This window comes from Bubalus kerabau, chromosome 3, assembly GCF_029407905.1.
Source record: "Bubalus kerabau isolate K-KA32 ecotype Philippines breed swamp buffalo chromosome 3, PCC_UOA_SB_1v2, whole genome shotgun sequence".
NCBI classification, from domain to species: Eukaryota; Metazoa; Chordata; class Mammalia; order Artiodactyla; family Bovidae; genus Bubalus; species Bubalus kerabau.
In genome coordinates, this window is record NC_073626.1 from 184,860,439 (window position 1) to 184,875,372 (window position 14,934).

Here is a 14,934-nt window from a genome sequence, read left to right on the forward strand (position 1 = left end):
GGTGGAGCCCCCGACGTGGCTGTGCTGACCGGGGGCAGGTTCTCCTCGGGCATCACGGGCTGCATCAAGAACCTGGTGCTGCACTCCGCCCGGCCCGGCGGCCCGCCCCCGCAGCCAGTGGACATGCAGCACCGTGCCCAGGCAGGGGCCAACACACGCCCCTGCCCCTCGTAGGCGCTGCCTGCCCCCCACGGACTCCTGGGCCGCACCCCAGCCCCGCAACGGCGACTATATTATTATTAATATTATTATTATGATGATGATGAATATTTTGTAAGAAACCGAGGCGATGCCACGCTTTGCTGCTACTGCCCTGGGCTGGACTGGAGGGTGGGCACGTCACCCCCTCCCGCCCCCACCCACAAACACACCTGGGCAGAGCCACAGGCTGTGGGTACAGCAGGTTGCACCAGAGCCGGTGCCTCGGGGGGCCACCAGGACTCGGGGTTAGGCGCAGTGGCTCAGTGGGGTCAGAACCGCCCCCACCAACAGAGCCCCCCCAAAGCAGTGCTGGGCCGCCCATTTGTCCAGCCTCGGGGCGGTGGCCCTCATTTCTGTGGAGCCGACATCGGCTTCCAGCCCGGCACCTTGCCACCCGCCTTGGAGCTTCCCCAGATACCCAGAGCGGAGGGCATCAGTTGGCCTTGGCCATCGTCCTCTGGGTTGGGAAGGCTCTTTAGTGCCAACTGTGGAGCAAAAGGCAGCTCACCCCTGGGCAGGCAGCCCCCAATCCCCCCCACCAGCCCACGTCCCAGCCCCGTTCCACCCCTACCAGACCAGCTGGGCCCCCGGCCCCTGGCAGCCTCCCCTTCCCACCAAGCCCTCCTGGCCTGCATCGCCCCCTCCCCAGCAATCCCACACCTAGCCCAGGGCCCCCTTGCCCTCAAGGGGCTGCAAGGGAAACTCCAGCCCACTCGTACCAGGAGCTGCTACAGGCAGAGCCCCACACTGAAAGGGGCTTCCTGCCCACGCCAGGCCACGTCCCCCCCCACGGATCTGGAAGTGAAGGCCCAGGGGACATGGGGGGAAGAGGCCTTGGTGGTCAGAAAGAGTAAGTGCCTTGGGTGCGGGGAGCTGGGACACATGACTGGGAGGGGCAGGGAGGGGATGTGCCTGTCCTGCCCCATCTGTGGGCGCCCGAGGGCCCGCCTGGAGGCACGCGCCCACCCTGCCAGCAGCCCCCCAGACATGGGGCCGGGACGCCTGGCCTCTGTGTCCTAGAAGGGGCCCTCCTGTGGTCTTTGTCTTGATCTTTCTTAATAAACGGTGCTATCCCCGCCAGGGCTGTCATCTCCTGTGTCTTTGATTCAAGCGGGACTCGTGGTCCCTGAGGGTGGGCCAGGGTGGGGCCAAGCAGGATGGACCAGCGAGGTCCAGGGGTGAAGTGAGACAGCTTCAGGCGCATGAGGCCCCTGCTCCCTGCCCTTCACGGATCCAGCAGAGTGCCAGCTGCCAAAACAAGCTGCAGGGTCAACTGTCCCTGTGGCGTTCAGCATGACCCTCCGAGGCAGAAATCGTCCCATCTTCCAGAGGGGCAGACTGAGTCTCGAGGGTTGTGTGATGGGCTCAAAGGTAGACAGCCCTGTTGGGGGGGGGGGGCGGGGGCAGAACCCAGGGACCGTCTGATCCTAGAGCCCACTCTTCCCTCCGATGCCCGAAGCCTCTCTAGGAATGCACCCCCTGATGCTGGAAGGCTGGCTCACTCAGCCGCAGCCCCCCAGGGGCCACTTGGCCAGGACACGTGTAACAGACAGTGCAGCAGAGATCACGGGCCCGGGCCCGGTGGGCCAGCTGGCCGGAGAAGCAGCAGCACCAGAGGAGGCCCAGGAGGAGGCCAGCAGAGGCTAGGGACAGCGAGGAGGCCAGCGCCACCCCCTGCAGCCGGGGCCCTGCAGAAAGAGAGTCCACTCAGGCCTCGGCCCGGGCCTGCTGCCCCCTGCCCATCCCTGGAGCGGGACAAGTATGATCTCGGTGGATGCAGCGACAGTGGGTGGTAACAAAGAGCCACCTACCTTCCAGAGCTACACCCTGTCGGGCAGGGTCCCAGTGGGCTGGCGGGCTCATCTCAGCTGCCATCCCCAGTGGGCCTGAAGACGGGAGAGCTGGGGAGGGAGTCAGGGTCTGGGAGGTACCGTCATCTGTATTCCCCTCCTGGCTGGGCTCTGGAGAGGGAGCTAAAGGGGGAAATAACCACCAACACACTGAGATTTGATGATTAAATGATTATGTCTCATTTAATCCTCCTAAAACCTCTGAGCAAGTGTTAGTATTTTTATTTTACAGATAAGGAATGGATGGGGAAACAGTGACAGACTTTATTTGGGGGGGGCTCCAAAATCACTGCAGATGGTGACTGCAGCCATGAAATTAAAAGACGCTTGCTCCTTGGAAAAGTTATGACCAACCTAGACAGCATATTAAAAAGCAGAGACATCACTTTGCCATCAAAGGTCCATCTAGTCAAAGCTATGCTTTTCCAGTAGTCATGTATGGATGTGAGAGTTGGACTGTAAAGAAAGCTGAGCATCAAAGAATTGATGCTTTTGAACTGTGGTGTTGGAGAAGACTCGAGAGTCCCTTGGACTGCAAGGAGATCCAACCAGTCCATCCTAAAGGAAATCAGTCCTGAATATTCACTGGAAGGACTGATGGTGTAGCTGAAACTCCAATACCTTGGCCACCAGATGCAAAGAACTGACTCATTTGAAAAGACCCTGATGCTGGGAAAGATTGAAGGCGGGAGGAGAAGGGGACGACAGAGGGTAAGATGGTTGGATGGCATCACCGACTCAATGGACATGGGTTTGACCAAGCTCTGGGAGTTGGTGATGGACAGGGAGGCCTGGCGTGCTGCAGTCCATGAGGTCACAAAGAGTCAGACACGACTGAGCAACTGGACTGAAGCACAGAGGGAGGTTGAGTCACTTGCCCAGGTCACACAGTTGGAAGTGGCAGGGGTGGACCTGAACTCACAGTCTAGCTCTGTGGGCTGCGGTGGATGAATGGAGCTGCTTTTCAAGAAGGAAGTGCCTGAGGTGAGCATCGTCAGTGCGCCCAGCACCGTGCTCTGCGCTGGGCTCTTCACCCACAGGATTTCCCTTAAAGTTCATGACAAATCTAAGAGCCTCAGTTTATCATCCTCAGTTTACAGGTAAAGAAACGGAAGCACAGGGAGGTTCTTTCTTCCACTTATTCGACGAGTATTTTTTGATCATCTACTATACCCCAGACATTGCTCTGGGGACTAAGGGATATGACTGTGAGAAAAATACACAAAAATGTCTGCATGGAGGGCTTTCCTGGTGTCTCAGTGGTAAAGAATCCGTCTGCCAATGCAAGACACACGGGTTTGAACCCTGGTCCAGGTGGTGCTAGTGGTAAAAAAAAAAAAAAAAAAATCCTGCTGCCAACGCAGGAGACATAAGAGATGCAGGTTCAATCCCTGGGTCTGGAAGGTCTCCTGGAGGAGGGCATAGCAACCCACTCCAGTATTCTTGCCTGGAGAATACCATGGACACAGGAGCCTGGTAGACTATATTCCGTGGGGTCACAACGAGTCAGACATGATGGAAATGACTTCAGTTCAGTTCAGTTGCTCAGTCGTGTCCGACTCTGTGACCGCATGGACCGCCGCACGCCAGGCCTCCCCGTCCATCGCCAACTCCCGGAGTTCACTCAAACTCGTGTCCATGGAGTCAGTGATGCCATCCAGCCATCTCATCCTCTGTCGGCCCCTTCTCCCACCTTCAATCTTTCCCAGCATCAGGGTCTTTTCAAATCAGTCAGTTCTTCTTGGAAATGACAGAACGCACCCTCAGCACCACTGAAACGCCATTTGGAAGCAGCTGGACCAGATCACCTCCAGCATCTTCGAGCTCTAACGTCCTCTGGTCCTAAGGCTAGAGGTCCTCAGCCTGGTCTGGACAGAGTCCCTGCTGCTTCCCCTTATCCTCTCCCGCCACACCCCTGCCTCCGGCTCCCATCCCAGCTGCTCGGGGGGCCAGGCCCCCCCCCCCACTGACCTCCGCAGTTGGCCGGTGGCCAGGAGGCCTGGTCACTGCCGTCACCACAGTTGGCCATGGCCCAGCGATCGCACACCAGGCTCGGGGGGATGCACCTGCCCTTCCGACATGGGAAGTAGGCACCACAGGATCCTGTGGCAGAGAGGGGAGGCATGCGATGAGGACCCTGGGCACTGGGGCAGGTCTGGCCCTGCGGGGAGGGAATGTGGGACGTGTGAGCAGGAGAGGCTGTTTCTAGGTGCATGCAGATGAGAGTATGGATGAGACAGAGGTGTGATCATAAAGATGATGAGGGTGACGGTGGCTAAGATTTACGGAGTTGCTATGCCAGGTCCGGCATGGTTCACATCCCAGCTCATCGAGTTCTCACAGCAACCCTGTGGGGTCAATACTGTTATCAACCCCATTTTGGAGAGGAGAAGACTGAGGCACAGGGAGGCTAGGTCGCTAGACCAAGGCCACATAGCTTGTATCTAAGCGGCGGGGTAGGAATTCCGCCCCATGCTCGTGTGAGCCTGTGAGTGTGTACATGCACATGTGAGGGCCCGGTGACTGGAACACTCCAAGCACTTCCCACTCTCAGCACTGTACCCGTAAGCCTCGTTCCTCTCAGGTCTGCACTCAAATGCCATCTTGCCCGAAGGACCGCCCTCACCCCACACGAGACCCGCATGCCACCCCTCCCCCCGCCCCTTTATCCTGACTCCGGTTCCCCTGTAGCACTTACCACCTCTGCAGGACACACATTTGCTTGATTCTTTGTGGTCTGTCTCGCCCACTAGAACGTCAGCTCAAGTGAGGCAGGGACTTCTCCTTCACTCATGGCTGCGTGAATCCCTGGAGCCTGGAAGAGCACCTGGTGCCTGGCAGCCACTCAATACTTGTTAAATGAATGAACACACGCACAGACGAGAAAAGGGGATGACTTGGTGCCCAGGTGCAGCAGACAGGCTGGCTTATGCAGTACCCTATTCTGTGGAAAAAAGCTGGGTCCGGCAGTACTGACCAATCCCATGGCTCAGAGCTGAGCATGGGAATCAGAGCATTCCATTCCAGGTTCTGGGAATGGACACAGGTCCCATGTGACTAATCAGATTTGACCCTAAGGACTTTTGCTAAAACCTTAAGATCCCTGCAGTTCCCTGGCAGTCCAGTGGGTAGGACTTGGCACTTTCACTGCAGGGGGCTCAGGTTCAGTCCCTGGTCAGGAACTGAGATCCTGCCAGCCACACGACGGCACAGCCAATAGAGAAAAGATCCTCACTCTTTTTTCGTTGAGGTGAGAGTTATAAGAGAGACTATGTTCTTGGAGCTGCAGGGTCACCTTGCTGCCAAGTAGAAAGAGGGAGCTAGAGTTGCCTGAGATGGAAGCCAAAAGATCCAAAGCAAAGGGAGAAAAATAAAGAGAGAGAGCCTAGGAGGCATCACTTGAGCTCTTGGATGCATCTATACCTGAACCAACACCTTAGTATCCCAGTTATAGGAGCCCCCCAAATTCTCCTTTGGCTTAAGCCAACTTGAATTGGGTTTCTTACATGTGCATATGAAAGTGAATGCTCTCATAAGCACAAGATGTGTAGGTGTCAGAGCGAATATCTGTGAGCGGAAACACAAACAGTAATATGATAAAAAGCGATCCAAAGGAGCCAGAGTTGCAACAGAGCTTCACCACTGCCACCTGCTCTTCAGAGCCCAATCCTGCTAAATACAGAGCAGCTGCGACATGCCTGGCTGGCGCCTCACAGGAGGGCAAGGTCATGGGGGGAAAGGGAGAGAGAGGAAATAAAGAAGGGAGGAAGGGAAGGAGTTGGTTTCCAATTAGCCAGTGAGATCTTCTTGCAAAACAACATTAGGACCCTTGGCGCAGGAGCCAGAAAGGGGACCCCAAGCCCCATCAGTCATGGCCCCAAAGAGACACATGAGATGGCAGGGCGTGGTCTCTGACCAGCTCAGGTTGAAGGGCTGTCGAGGGCCTGGCATGTCGAGGTCCAGCTCCTGGTGAACCTGGGTTGGCTCTCAGAGTGCCCCCCCCACCTTGTTCTTGCCTCCAAGTTCTCACAACCCCATATTTAATGCTCCAGTCTGGATATTTTGGCAGAGAGGGCGATGAAGCTTCTCTGTGGTTTTGGAAACTTCTGGGCTTTGCAGCTCGTCTGGGGTAGCATCAGTGAGTGTCTCCAGTCCTGGGGAACCTGCCGGGACTAAAGCCTTGACTCAATGTGAGCAGAGGACCAACTCGAGCAGTTACAGCCCCGCTGCTCCGCCTGTGATTGGGGTGGCTGGCAGCACTTTGCCTAACGTCCCTGAGCCTGTTTCCCATCCATCAATACGAGAGTATGACCCAGCAGAGCTGCAGTGAGAACAGAGATCTGGCTTGCCAAGGGCGGGAGACAATGCTCAATAAGGGATCACTGTTAATATCACAATCAGTTCCCTTTCCTTGCCTAAGTAGGTTTCCCCCACTTAACAGTCACCATGAGTCCTAACTCTCCGCCCCTCTGCAATCGTCTGAGAAGCAGACTCAGGACAGAGGAGCCGGTGTGTTTACATATGTGGGCATGAGTTGCCTGGAAGTGTACAAAGTGGTACTGTGTATGAGGTGTGTGTGATGCGAACTGTGTGTGCAAATGAGTGTGCCATATGTGAGCCAGGTGGATCGTGCTTTGGCATCTGTGTGTGCCGGGTGTGTGGAGCAGTGTGTACGAGGTGTGTGCTTGTGCCATGTGTAAGAGGGAGTGGATGCTGGAGAGTGAGGTGCAGGAAGTCAAGTCCCCGTGGTTGGCTCTGGGTCTGGACCGCCCCACCCGCTTCTCTCCTGCAGGCCCAGGCCCCTCTGGGTTCAGGCAGACCGCCCCAACCCACCCAGCCGGAAAGAGATGACTTCGCCCACGAAGTCCACACGGGGCTGGCGGCCTCTGGTGACCAGGCGCAGGCCCAGGAGGTCTCCGGAGGTCATCACCGGGGCCGGGATGGTCAGGCCGCAGAGCGGGGCTCCCAGGGGCCGGGGCGTCCCCGGCGGCCCCTCGTACAACTGCAGGTAGGAGCCGGGGGCGCAGGGGTCCGCCGGCAGCCGGGCGGAGGCGTTGAGCAACGGGGGCGAGACGGACGGCGGGGCCAGGCTGTAGACCAGGAAGAAGCGGAACTGGAGGCGGATCCTGTCGCCGGGGGCGGGCGCCCGCACCCAGAGCACGCAGTCCGTGTCCGGGGCCACGAAGTAAAAGCGGCGCGACGCGGAGTGCGAGCGCAGCAGCAGCCCGTCCGCCTGCCAGGTCCGGCCGCACAGGTCCACCAGGTCAGCTGCAATGGAGAGAACAGCCCTGGAACCGAGGTGCCCGGCCTGGCCCCTGCCGTCTGCCCAGGGGCAGAATGACTGGTCCATCTCAGAATATTTGTGAGGGCTACAAAATTGAATTCAAGTCCTCAATCTCTTATTCAGAAACCCTAGGACAGGGACTTTCCCTGGGGCCAAGTGGTAAAGACTTCCCCCTCCAATGGAGGTGGTGGGGGTGGGGGGGCAGGTTCCACCCCTGGCAAGTGAACTAAGATCCCACCTGCCAGGTGGCCCAAAAAACAAAACATAAAACAGAAATAATATTGTAACAAACATAATAAGAACAGTCCACATTAATAAAAAAAAAAAAATCTAAAAAAAAACACACCACCTTTGGATGTGGTTTCAGGATTTCCCAGATTTTAGAAAGATAATATGATACAGCCTCAAACGGAGTCTGCCGCAGCCCTCTGTGATCAAACACATTTTCTAGAGCAGTTGTACAGAACATTTACCCTAAGTAGGACAAATAAAGACAATACACAGACTCCTGTCAGTTCAGGTCAAGGTGTTGCCAGTTAGTTTAAAAACCAACATTGGTTGTCAGACCTTTCCGTATTTTGGAGTGGAAACTAAAGGACTGTGAGCACGTGTGGGTGTGGGTGCAGTGCTTCGGGGAGCACCTACTGAGCACTGCAGAAGTGTTCGTTTTATCTTAGGTAAGGAAGGATGGGAGAGACACAGTTGGGCACCTGCCCAGACAACAGCCACTCCCTGGTTCTCCTTGCTAAAGAAACTCAGTTCCCCTCAGCTGTCAGGGAGCAACGTGCTAGCCCCCTGGTCATTAGCCTAATCCAAGTCTTCTAATCCTATTTGCCAGGTTTAGGGGTTGGCATGTGACCTGATTCTGGCCAATGAGATTTAAGGATAGGCTTGCTGAGGGTTCCTGAGAAAGATTTTCCTCCTTAATTTAACAAAAAAGGGAGAGCTGTGGGATGAGGAGCCCCCCTTTATTCCTGCTTTTGAAAGTCATTGACTGAGGATGTGATGCCCGGAGCTGCAGTAGCCGTCTTGCAAGGATGAGGTCATGAGAATTATGGAGGAGCCTTGGCACAGTTGAGCTGCTGAAAACCATTCTGGTCTCACCTAAGGCCTCTCTTCTTAAGTGAAATAATAAATGTCCTTATGTTAAACATTCCCTTTAGTTTGGTATCTGTTCCAGCCCCAAACTTCCTCATTGGTACAGAATCGTTATGAAGGTTAATGAGATAATGTGTAAGTATTCAAACCATCTCTGATTTTTGTAAGGAGAGAGAGAGAACAGGAGGTGGCTTTTCTGGTGCATGGTAAGGGCACTAGTAGTACTTGAGGACAAGCCAGGATCTGGGTCTTTGGGGGAGAAATTCTCCTTTAGGGCTCAGGATGTAGGAGCATCTTCTCATATCTGTGCAGATCTACTAAAGCCAGAACCTGTCCTGGAGGCACATGGGACAGGGAGAGTTTCAGAGAGTGAGTGGACGAGCACCTCCTACGTGCAGGGTGCTGTCTGTGTGTCTTGCATGGTTGATCTCACATGGATAATATTAACAGTCCCTTAAGGAGCAAGGCTCTATTGTTCTTCCCATTTTACTGCTGAGGAAATGAAACAGTGAAGTTTCCCATTTACTGCTGAGGAAATAGAAACGTGAAGTCAGGACTCCCCTGGTGATCCAGTGGTTAAGACTCTGTGCCTCCAAAGCAGGGGGCCACAGGTTTGATCCCTGGTTGGGGAACTAAGATCCCACATGCCATGCAGTGAGGCCAAAAAAAAAAAAAGTGATGTCAAGGGTAGAGTGAGTGTGTGAATGCAGGGTCATCTGACCCCAAAGTCCACAGCGTTTCCCAGTGCCAGACCTGAGGGCTGCCCCACCTGCCCCCAGGCCCTTGCTTCTGGGTGACTTGGAGCTCCAGCCACCCAGAGGGATTGGGGTGGATTTGGGGGTGCCAGACAAGAGCAGACTCAGAGTTTCCCAGTGTCCCCCAACCCAAGGGATCCCAGCCCATCAGGGTGAATGCTGACTGGGGAAACAGACACTAAGGGTGGTGGGCCTGAGTCGCCTGCCTGCCCAGCCAAGCCCCCTGGACTCACCGATGTGCAGAGCTGATGCAGTCAGCGTGACTGCCCCCAGCAGGAGCAGCCTCTGGGGCAGCTGAGGAGGACAGACTTCCATCCCAGCTGTCCTGTGCCCAGCAGTGGGGTAGACCGGCAGAATCCGCAGTTTGGGGTCTTTGGGAAGACTGCAGTGGAGGGGTTGGCAGGACGCAGGGAGCAAGAGGAGGCAAGTGCACCAGCTCCTCTGGTCTCTCCAGAGATGTTTGTGCTCCCAGTTCCAGACTCTTCTTCAGATCAGGGTTGTGTCTAGGGTTGTCATGGAGATTTGGGGCTGGGGCAGGAGCCTGGGGAGAGAAGGCGGGGAGGATGCCTGCTCATCCCCTGCCAGACAGGAACCAGGAAACTCAGATCCGGTTCAGCCACAGGGCTTCTGGGAGGGGGGGTCCCACAGCCTCAGAGAACAGCTGCCTTCCTGGAGAAGTTGGCATCTTAGGGCTAAGCTTAAGTGAGAGGCCCAGGACACCAAATGGGCCTCTCTGAGGGCCTTAGAGAGGCAGCAAGTGGTGAAGGAGCGCTGGCCCAGGACTCGGCTCTGTTACAAAGGGCTCCTGCCTCAGGGCCTTTGCCCTTACTGCTCCTGCGCCTGGACTGCCCCTCCTCCATGTGGTGGTCCATGGCTGACTTCTCTGGGTCATTCAGATTTCAAGCTCACGTGTCACCTGCTCAGACCACATTTCCCTGACCGTTTCTCAATCTAAATTAGTGCTTTCCCTCCTCGTCACTCAGTCACATGTCCCTGAATTTATCTCAGTGCTCACTGAAATTGCTTTGGTGGTGGTGGTGGTTGAGTCGCTCAGTCGTGTCTGACTCCGGCAACCCAATGGACTGTAGCCCACCAGACTCCTCTGTCCATGGGATTCTCCAGGCAGAATACTGGAGTGGGCTGCCATTTCCTTCTCCAGGGGATCTTCCTGACCCAGGAATTGAACCCCGGTCTCCTGCATTGCAGGCAGATTCTTTACCGACTGAGCTACAAAGGGAATTACTTTGCTTATTTATATCTATCTTGTTGTATGTATTATCCATTGACCCCCCCCCCCAACTAAAATTCCATGTCTTATTGTTCTCTGAAGCCCTAGGTCATAGCACAGTGCCTGACATAGAGCAAAAATCCAGGAAAAAAGAACTAATATGTGGCATTGAGCAAATAACCTTCCTTTTTTCTGGGTTTTACTTCTTTATGTGTAAAAGGAAGGGCTTGGACCATTTCAGGCTTTTTCAAAAACTGTAATTAGTGGAACAGTTTTTTTTTTTTTTCAAAAGGCATCATACATAGACCCTTAATATATGAAACTGAAACTTTTCAGGTCTCAGTTTCCTGATCTGCGAAATGGAATAATGGTAGATCTAACTTTGCAGGTGTATTGTAAAGGATACGTAACTTGATACAAGTGGGGGACTTAGAATAGTGTCTGTCTCTATAGTGCAGTGCCCAACGCTTTTCAGGCTGGATGATGACTCCCATCATTATTATTTAAACAGATCTTCTGTGTTTCAAGACGTCCCCACCTCAGACTTTGAGACACCACCTCAGAACCTAAGGACGCTATGGGAAGGTTAAAACCGTTGGCCCTACCGCTCTCTAATGCTCTCCTTTTGAGAGCCGACATTCGACGTCGCCTTGATGCCCTGCTGCGTGTGCTGTCCAAGGCTGGGCCGTGGGACCTCCTTAGGCAGGAGTGGATCTATCATGAAACGCGTGAGGCTTGTGCGTCAGGACATATTACTTGCGTGGGATTATTTCATAATTTCATGAAATTTGCAAAAGTGAGATATTTTAACCACAACCAATTCAGATCACTGTCTCTTTCCACCCCAATCTCCCCCATCACACCTCCCTTCAGATGGCCATGGGCATTTTTGAAACCTGGCTAAAGGAGGCGGCTTTGAACTTGGGTTTGCAGAGGGTATAATTAGGGGTTCTGGCTCCTTCCAGGTGCCGTTTTGTTATTTCTGAATGTCCCAGAACGCCTTCCAGGAGTCTTCCTCATGCCCTGTGTGCTGGCTGTACCAGTGCTGTGATATGAGGGTGCAGAACCAGAGGTCACGATTGTGCCTGGCCTCGTGGTGTGAGGGGATTGAAGGAGAAATAAGGTTTGAACTGTGTGAAGCCAATCTTAAAGCTCACATGTGTAAGAAATTTGATAGAGCTTATCTCAAGTTTGACAATAATCCTTAAGAGAATGAATAATCTTACTAATAATAATGAACCGCCAAGCTGAGGGAAAAAGTCTAAATCATCACTAATTAAAAATTTAAAACTAATTTTAATCAGTCATGCTAAAGGAAAGACTGAATTATCTTTCTAGTCCTGTCGAGGAAAAGCTCATACAGTGTTGTCATAGAAGGGATAAAAGGATATGCCACCAAAAAAAGTAAGGGAAACAGTACTATAGAAGGATGTTAGGCAGTCGATTGATAAAAATGTGCTACTGTGTTGACTTTATATTGCCCACAGTATTTGTCAGCTTTTAAACTTTGAAAGATGTTGGACATGGAAGCAACCCAGATGTCCATTGACAGATGAACGGATAAAGAAGATGTGGTATATATATATACAATGGAAAACTACTCAGCCATTAAAAAAAAAGAACAAAACTGAGTCAGTTGTACTGATGTAGATGAACCTAGAGCCTATTATACAGCATGAAGTAAGTCAGAAGGAGAAAAACAAATATCATATATTAATGCATCGATATGGAGTCTAGAAAAAAGTACAGATGAAAGTCTTTGCAGGACAGGAATGGAGGCACAGATGCAGAGCACGGACGTGTAGACAGAGTGCGGGGGAAGGAGAGGGCGGGATGAACTGCGAGAATAGCACTGACATATACACACTGCTGCTGAGTCGCTTCAGTCGTGTCCGACTCTGTGAGACCCCAGAGACAACAGCCCACCAGGCTCCCCCATCCCTGGTTCTCCAGGCAAGAACACTGGAGTGGGTTGCCATTTCCTTCTCCTACCACCTGTGAAACGGACAACAGGCGGGAAGCTGCTCTGTAGTGCAGGGAGCTCAGCTCGGGGCCCTGTGATGACCTGGAGGGATGGGATGGGACGGTGGGAGGGAGGCTCAAGAGTGAGAGGAGATATGTATATTTATGGCTGATCCACATTGTTGTACAGCAGAAACTAACACAATATTGAATAGATGGGGAAACAGTGGAAACAGTGTCAGACTTTATTTTTTTGGGCTCCAAAATCACTGCAGATGGTGATTGCAGCCATGAAATTAAAAGACGCTTGCTCCTTGGAAGGAAAGTTATGACCAACCTAGACAGCATATGAAAAAGCAGAGACATCACTTTGCCAACAAAGGTCCATCTAGTCAAGGCTATGGTTTTTCCAGTGGTCATGTATGGATGTGAGAGTTGGACTGTAAAGAAAGCTGAGCACTGAAGAATTGATGCTTTTGAACTGTGGTGTTGGAGAAGACTCCTGAGAGTCCCTTGGACTGCAAGGAGATCCAACCAGTCCATCCTAAAGGAGATCAGTCCTGGGTGTTCATTGGAGGGACTGATGTTGAAGCTGAAACTCCAATACTTTGGCCACCTGATGCGGAGAGCTGACTCATTTGAAAAGACCCTGATGCTGGGAAAGGTTGAAGGCAGGAGGAGAAGGAGAAGGGGATGACAGAGGATAAGATGGTTGGATGGCATCACCAACTCAAGGGACATGGGTTTGGGTGGACTCCGGGAGTTGGTGATGCACAGGGAGGCCTGGCGTGCTGCGGTTCATGGGGTCGCAAAGAGTCGCACATGACTGAGCAACTGAACTGAACTGAAAAAAAGCTGTAAAGAAAAAAAAAAAGATTTGATGTCTACATACACACACACACACACACACACACATGCACACAGGGACTATTATTCAGCAATAAAAAAGAATGAAATAATATAATCTGCAACAACATGAATGGGCCTAGAGATTATCATACTAAGTGAAGTAAACCAGACAAAGAAAGACAAATATTAGGGACTTCCCTGGTGGTCTGGTGGCTAAGACTCTGAGCTCCCAATGAAAAGGCCCAGGTTCAATCCCTGGTCAAGGAACTAGATCCCACATGCCACAGCTAAGACCTGGCCCAGGCAAATAAATAATTCTTAAAAAAAAAAGACAAATATTATATGATATCACTTATTCATGGAAAGACAATACAAATGAACTTATTTACAAAGCAGAAATACTCTCACAGACATAGAAAGCAAACTTGTGGTTATTAAAGGAGAGGGAGGGAAGGGATAAGTTAGAAGTTTGGGATTGAAATATACACACTACTATATATACAAATTAAAGAACCAACAAGGAGCTACTGTAGAGCACAGGGAACTATACTCAGTATCTTGTAATAACCTGTAGTGGAAGAGATTGTAAAAAAAAAAAAAAAAAAGGAATACATTTATATAGATGCGCATAACTGAACCGAATCATTTTGCTGTACACCCAAAACTAGCACAACACTGTAAGTCAACTGTGTTTCAATAAAAACACGCGCTGTGTGGCGTGCAGGACCTTCGTTCCTAGACCAGGGGTCAAATCCATGTCCCCTGGGTTGGAAGCATTAGTATTAACTGCTGGACCGATAGGGAAGTCCTTCAGTAAAAATTTCTTTTTAAGTTGTCAGATTTCGATGGCTGTGAGTAGAGTGGCAAATAACATTTCATCTTTACTGACCTAGAGCCAGGTTAAAGAAGGCAAAGTATCCAGGTTTAGCCAAGCAGGACCCTGTGGGGCTTTCCAAGGACAGACCCCCCCCCACCCACCCATGTCCTCCACCTGCCTCTTGTCTGTAGAAAACGTTAACCTCTTGAAATAGAACTGGACCCTGTGGTCCTTGCTCCCTGTGTCCTCAGCCTGCCTTTTGTCATGGAAAAACTTTAGCCAAAGAATAAGTTTAATCAGAGAAGTGAGGAAAACAGTCAAAGGAGACAAAATAATAGTAATAATGTAGTCATTAAAAAAATAATAATGTAGTCATTAAGCAAAGTCAAGGATCTTTAGTTCCTCCTCAAAGGCTGTAGATAATATTGTGACCATATCCTGTGAGCTGTTTTATAAATACTGAAATTAACTACAGGATGACTAGGCTGTACCTACAACATAAGCTGCCACAATTCCGAGAATTGGCCTCATGGAAACAAACCAACCGCAGAACTGAAGATTTGTTGTTGTTAAGTCGATCAGTCATGTCCAACTCTTTTGCAACCCCATGCACTGCAGCATGCCAGGCTTCCCTGTCCTTCACCATCTCCCGGAGTTTGCTCAACCTCGTGCTGATGAGATTGACTCCTGATTACCTCACCACCAACCAATCAGAAGAATGTCCACGAGCTGATTACTCACCCCACAACACATCCCCTGCCCCACCCCCCACCTTTAAAAGTCGTGAGGGAGTTCAGGCCTTTTGCGTACTGGCCACCTGGACTCCTTGCTTGGCACCGTATGATGTACTGAGACTTCCCCCAGTGGTCAAAACTCTGCTCTTCCACTGC

The 14,934-nt window shown here is 52.0% G+C and overlaps 2 protein-coding genes across 7 annotated transcripts in view; one reads left to right on the top strand and one right to left on the bottom strand.

Moving 5' to 3' along the window:
• The window catches only part of HSPG2 (heparan sulfate proteoglycan 2), a 108,384-nt gene extending 107,095 nt beyond the window's left edge, over nucleotides 1-1,289 (top strand). For all 6 annotated transcript variants that reach the window (XM_055574218.1, XM_055574219.1, XM_055574220.1 and 3 more), the window contains one exon: nucleotides 2-1,289. In XM_055574218.1, the coding sequence (XP_055430193.1) occupies nucleotides 2-174 (173 nt within the window). In that variant the 3' untranslated portion in view covers nucleotides 175-1,289. The remainder of the gene's footprint in view (nucleotide 1) is intronic.
• LDLRAD2 (low density lipoprotein receptor class A domain containing 2) lies at nucleotides 549-9,503 on the bottom strand. Its single transcript, XM_055574497.1, has 7 exons — nucleotides 9,422-9,503; nucleotides 6,885-7,319; nucleotides 4,023-4,154; nucleotides 2,013-2,174; nucleotides 1,704-1,889; nucleotides 1,431-1,582; nucleotides 549-686 (listed from the first exon to the last, which is right to left on the bottom strand). The coding sequence occupies exons 1-7, from the start codon at nucleotides 9,501-9,503 to the stop codon at nucleotides 549-551; spliced, it is 1,287 nt and encodes a 428-aa protein (XP_055430472.1).
• Nucleotides 9,504-14,934: the final 5,431 nt, after the last annotated feature.

Excerpts from the sequence above, each read along its gene's own strand:
- LDLRAD2 (XM_055574497.1), bottom strand. The coding sequence starts at position 9,503 with ATGGAAGTCTGTCCTCCTCAGCTGCCCCAGAGGCTGCTCCTGCTGGGG. Across the intron at positions 1,890-2,012 it reads ACAGGGTGTAGCTCTGGAAG|GGCCCCGGCTGCAGGGGGTG; the intron begins GTAGGTGGCTCT and ends CTCTTTCTGCAG. Across the intron at positions 687-1,430 it reads GCTGGCACTCTGCTGGATCC|TTGGCACTAAAGAGCCTTCC; the intron begins GTGAAGGGCAGG and ends TTTGCTCCACAG.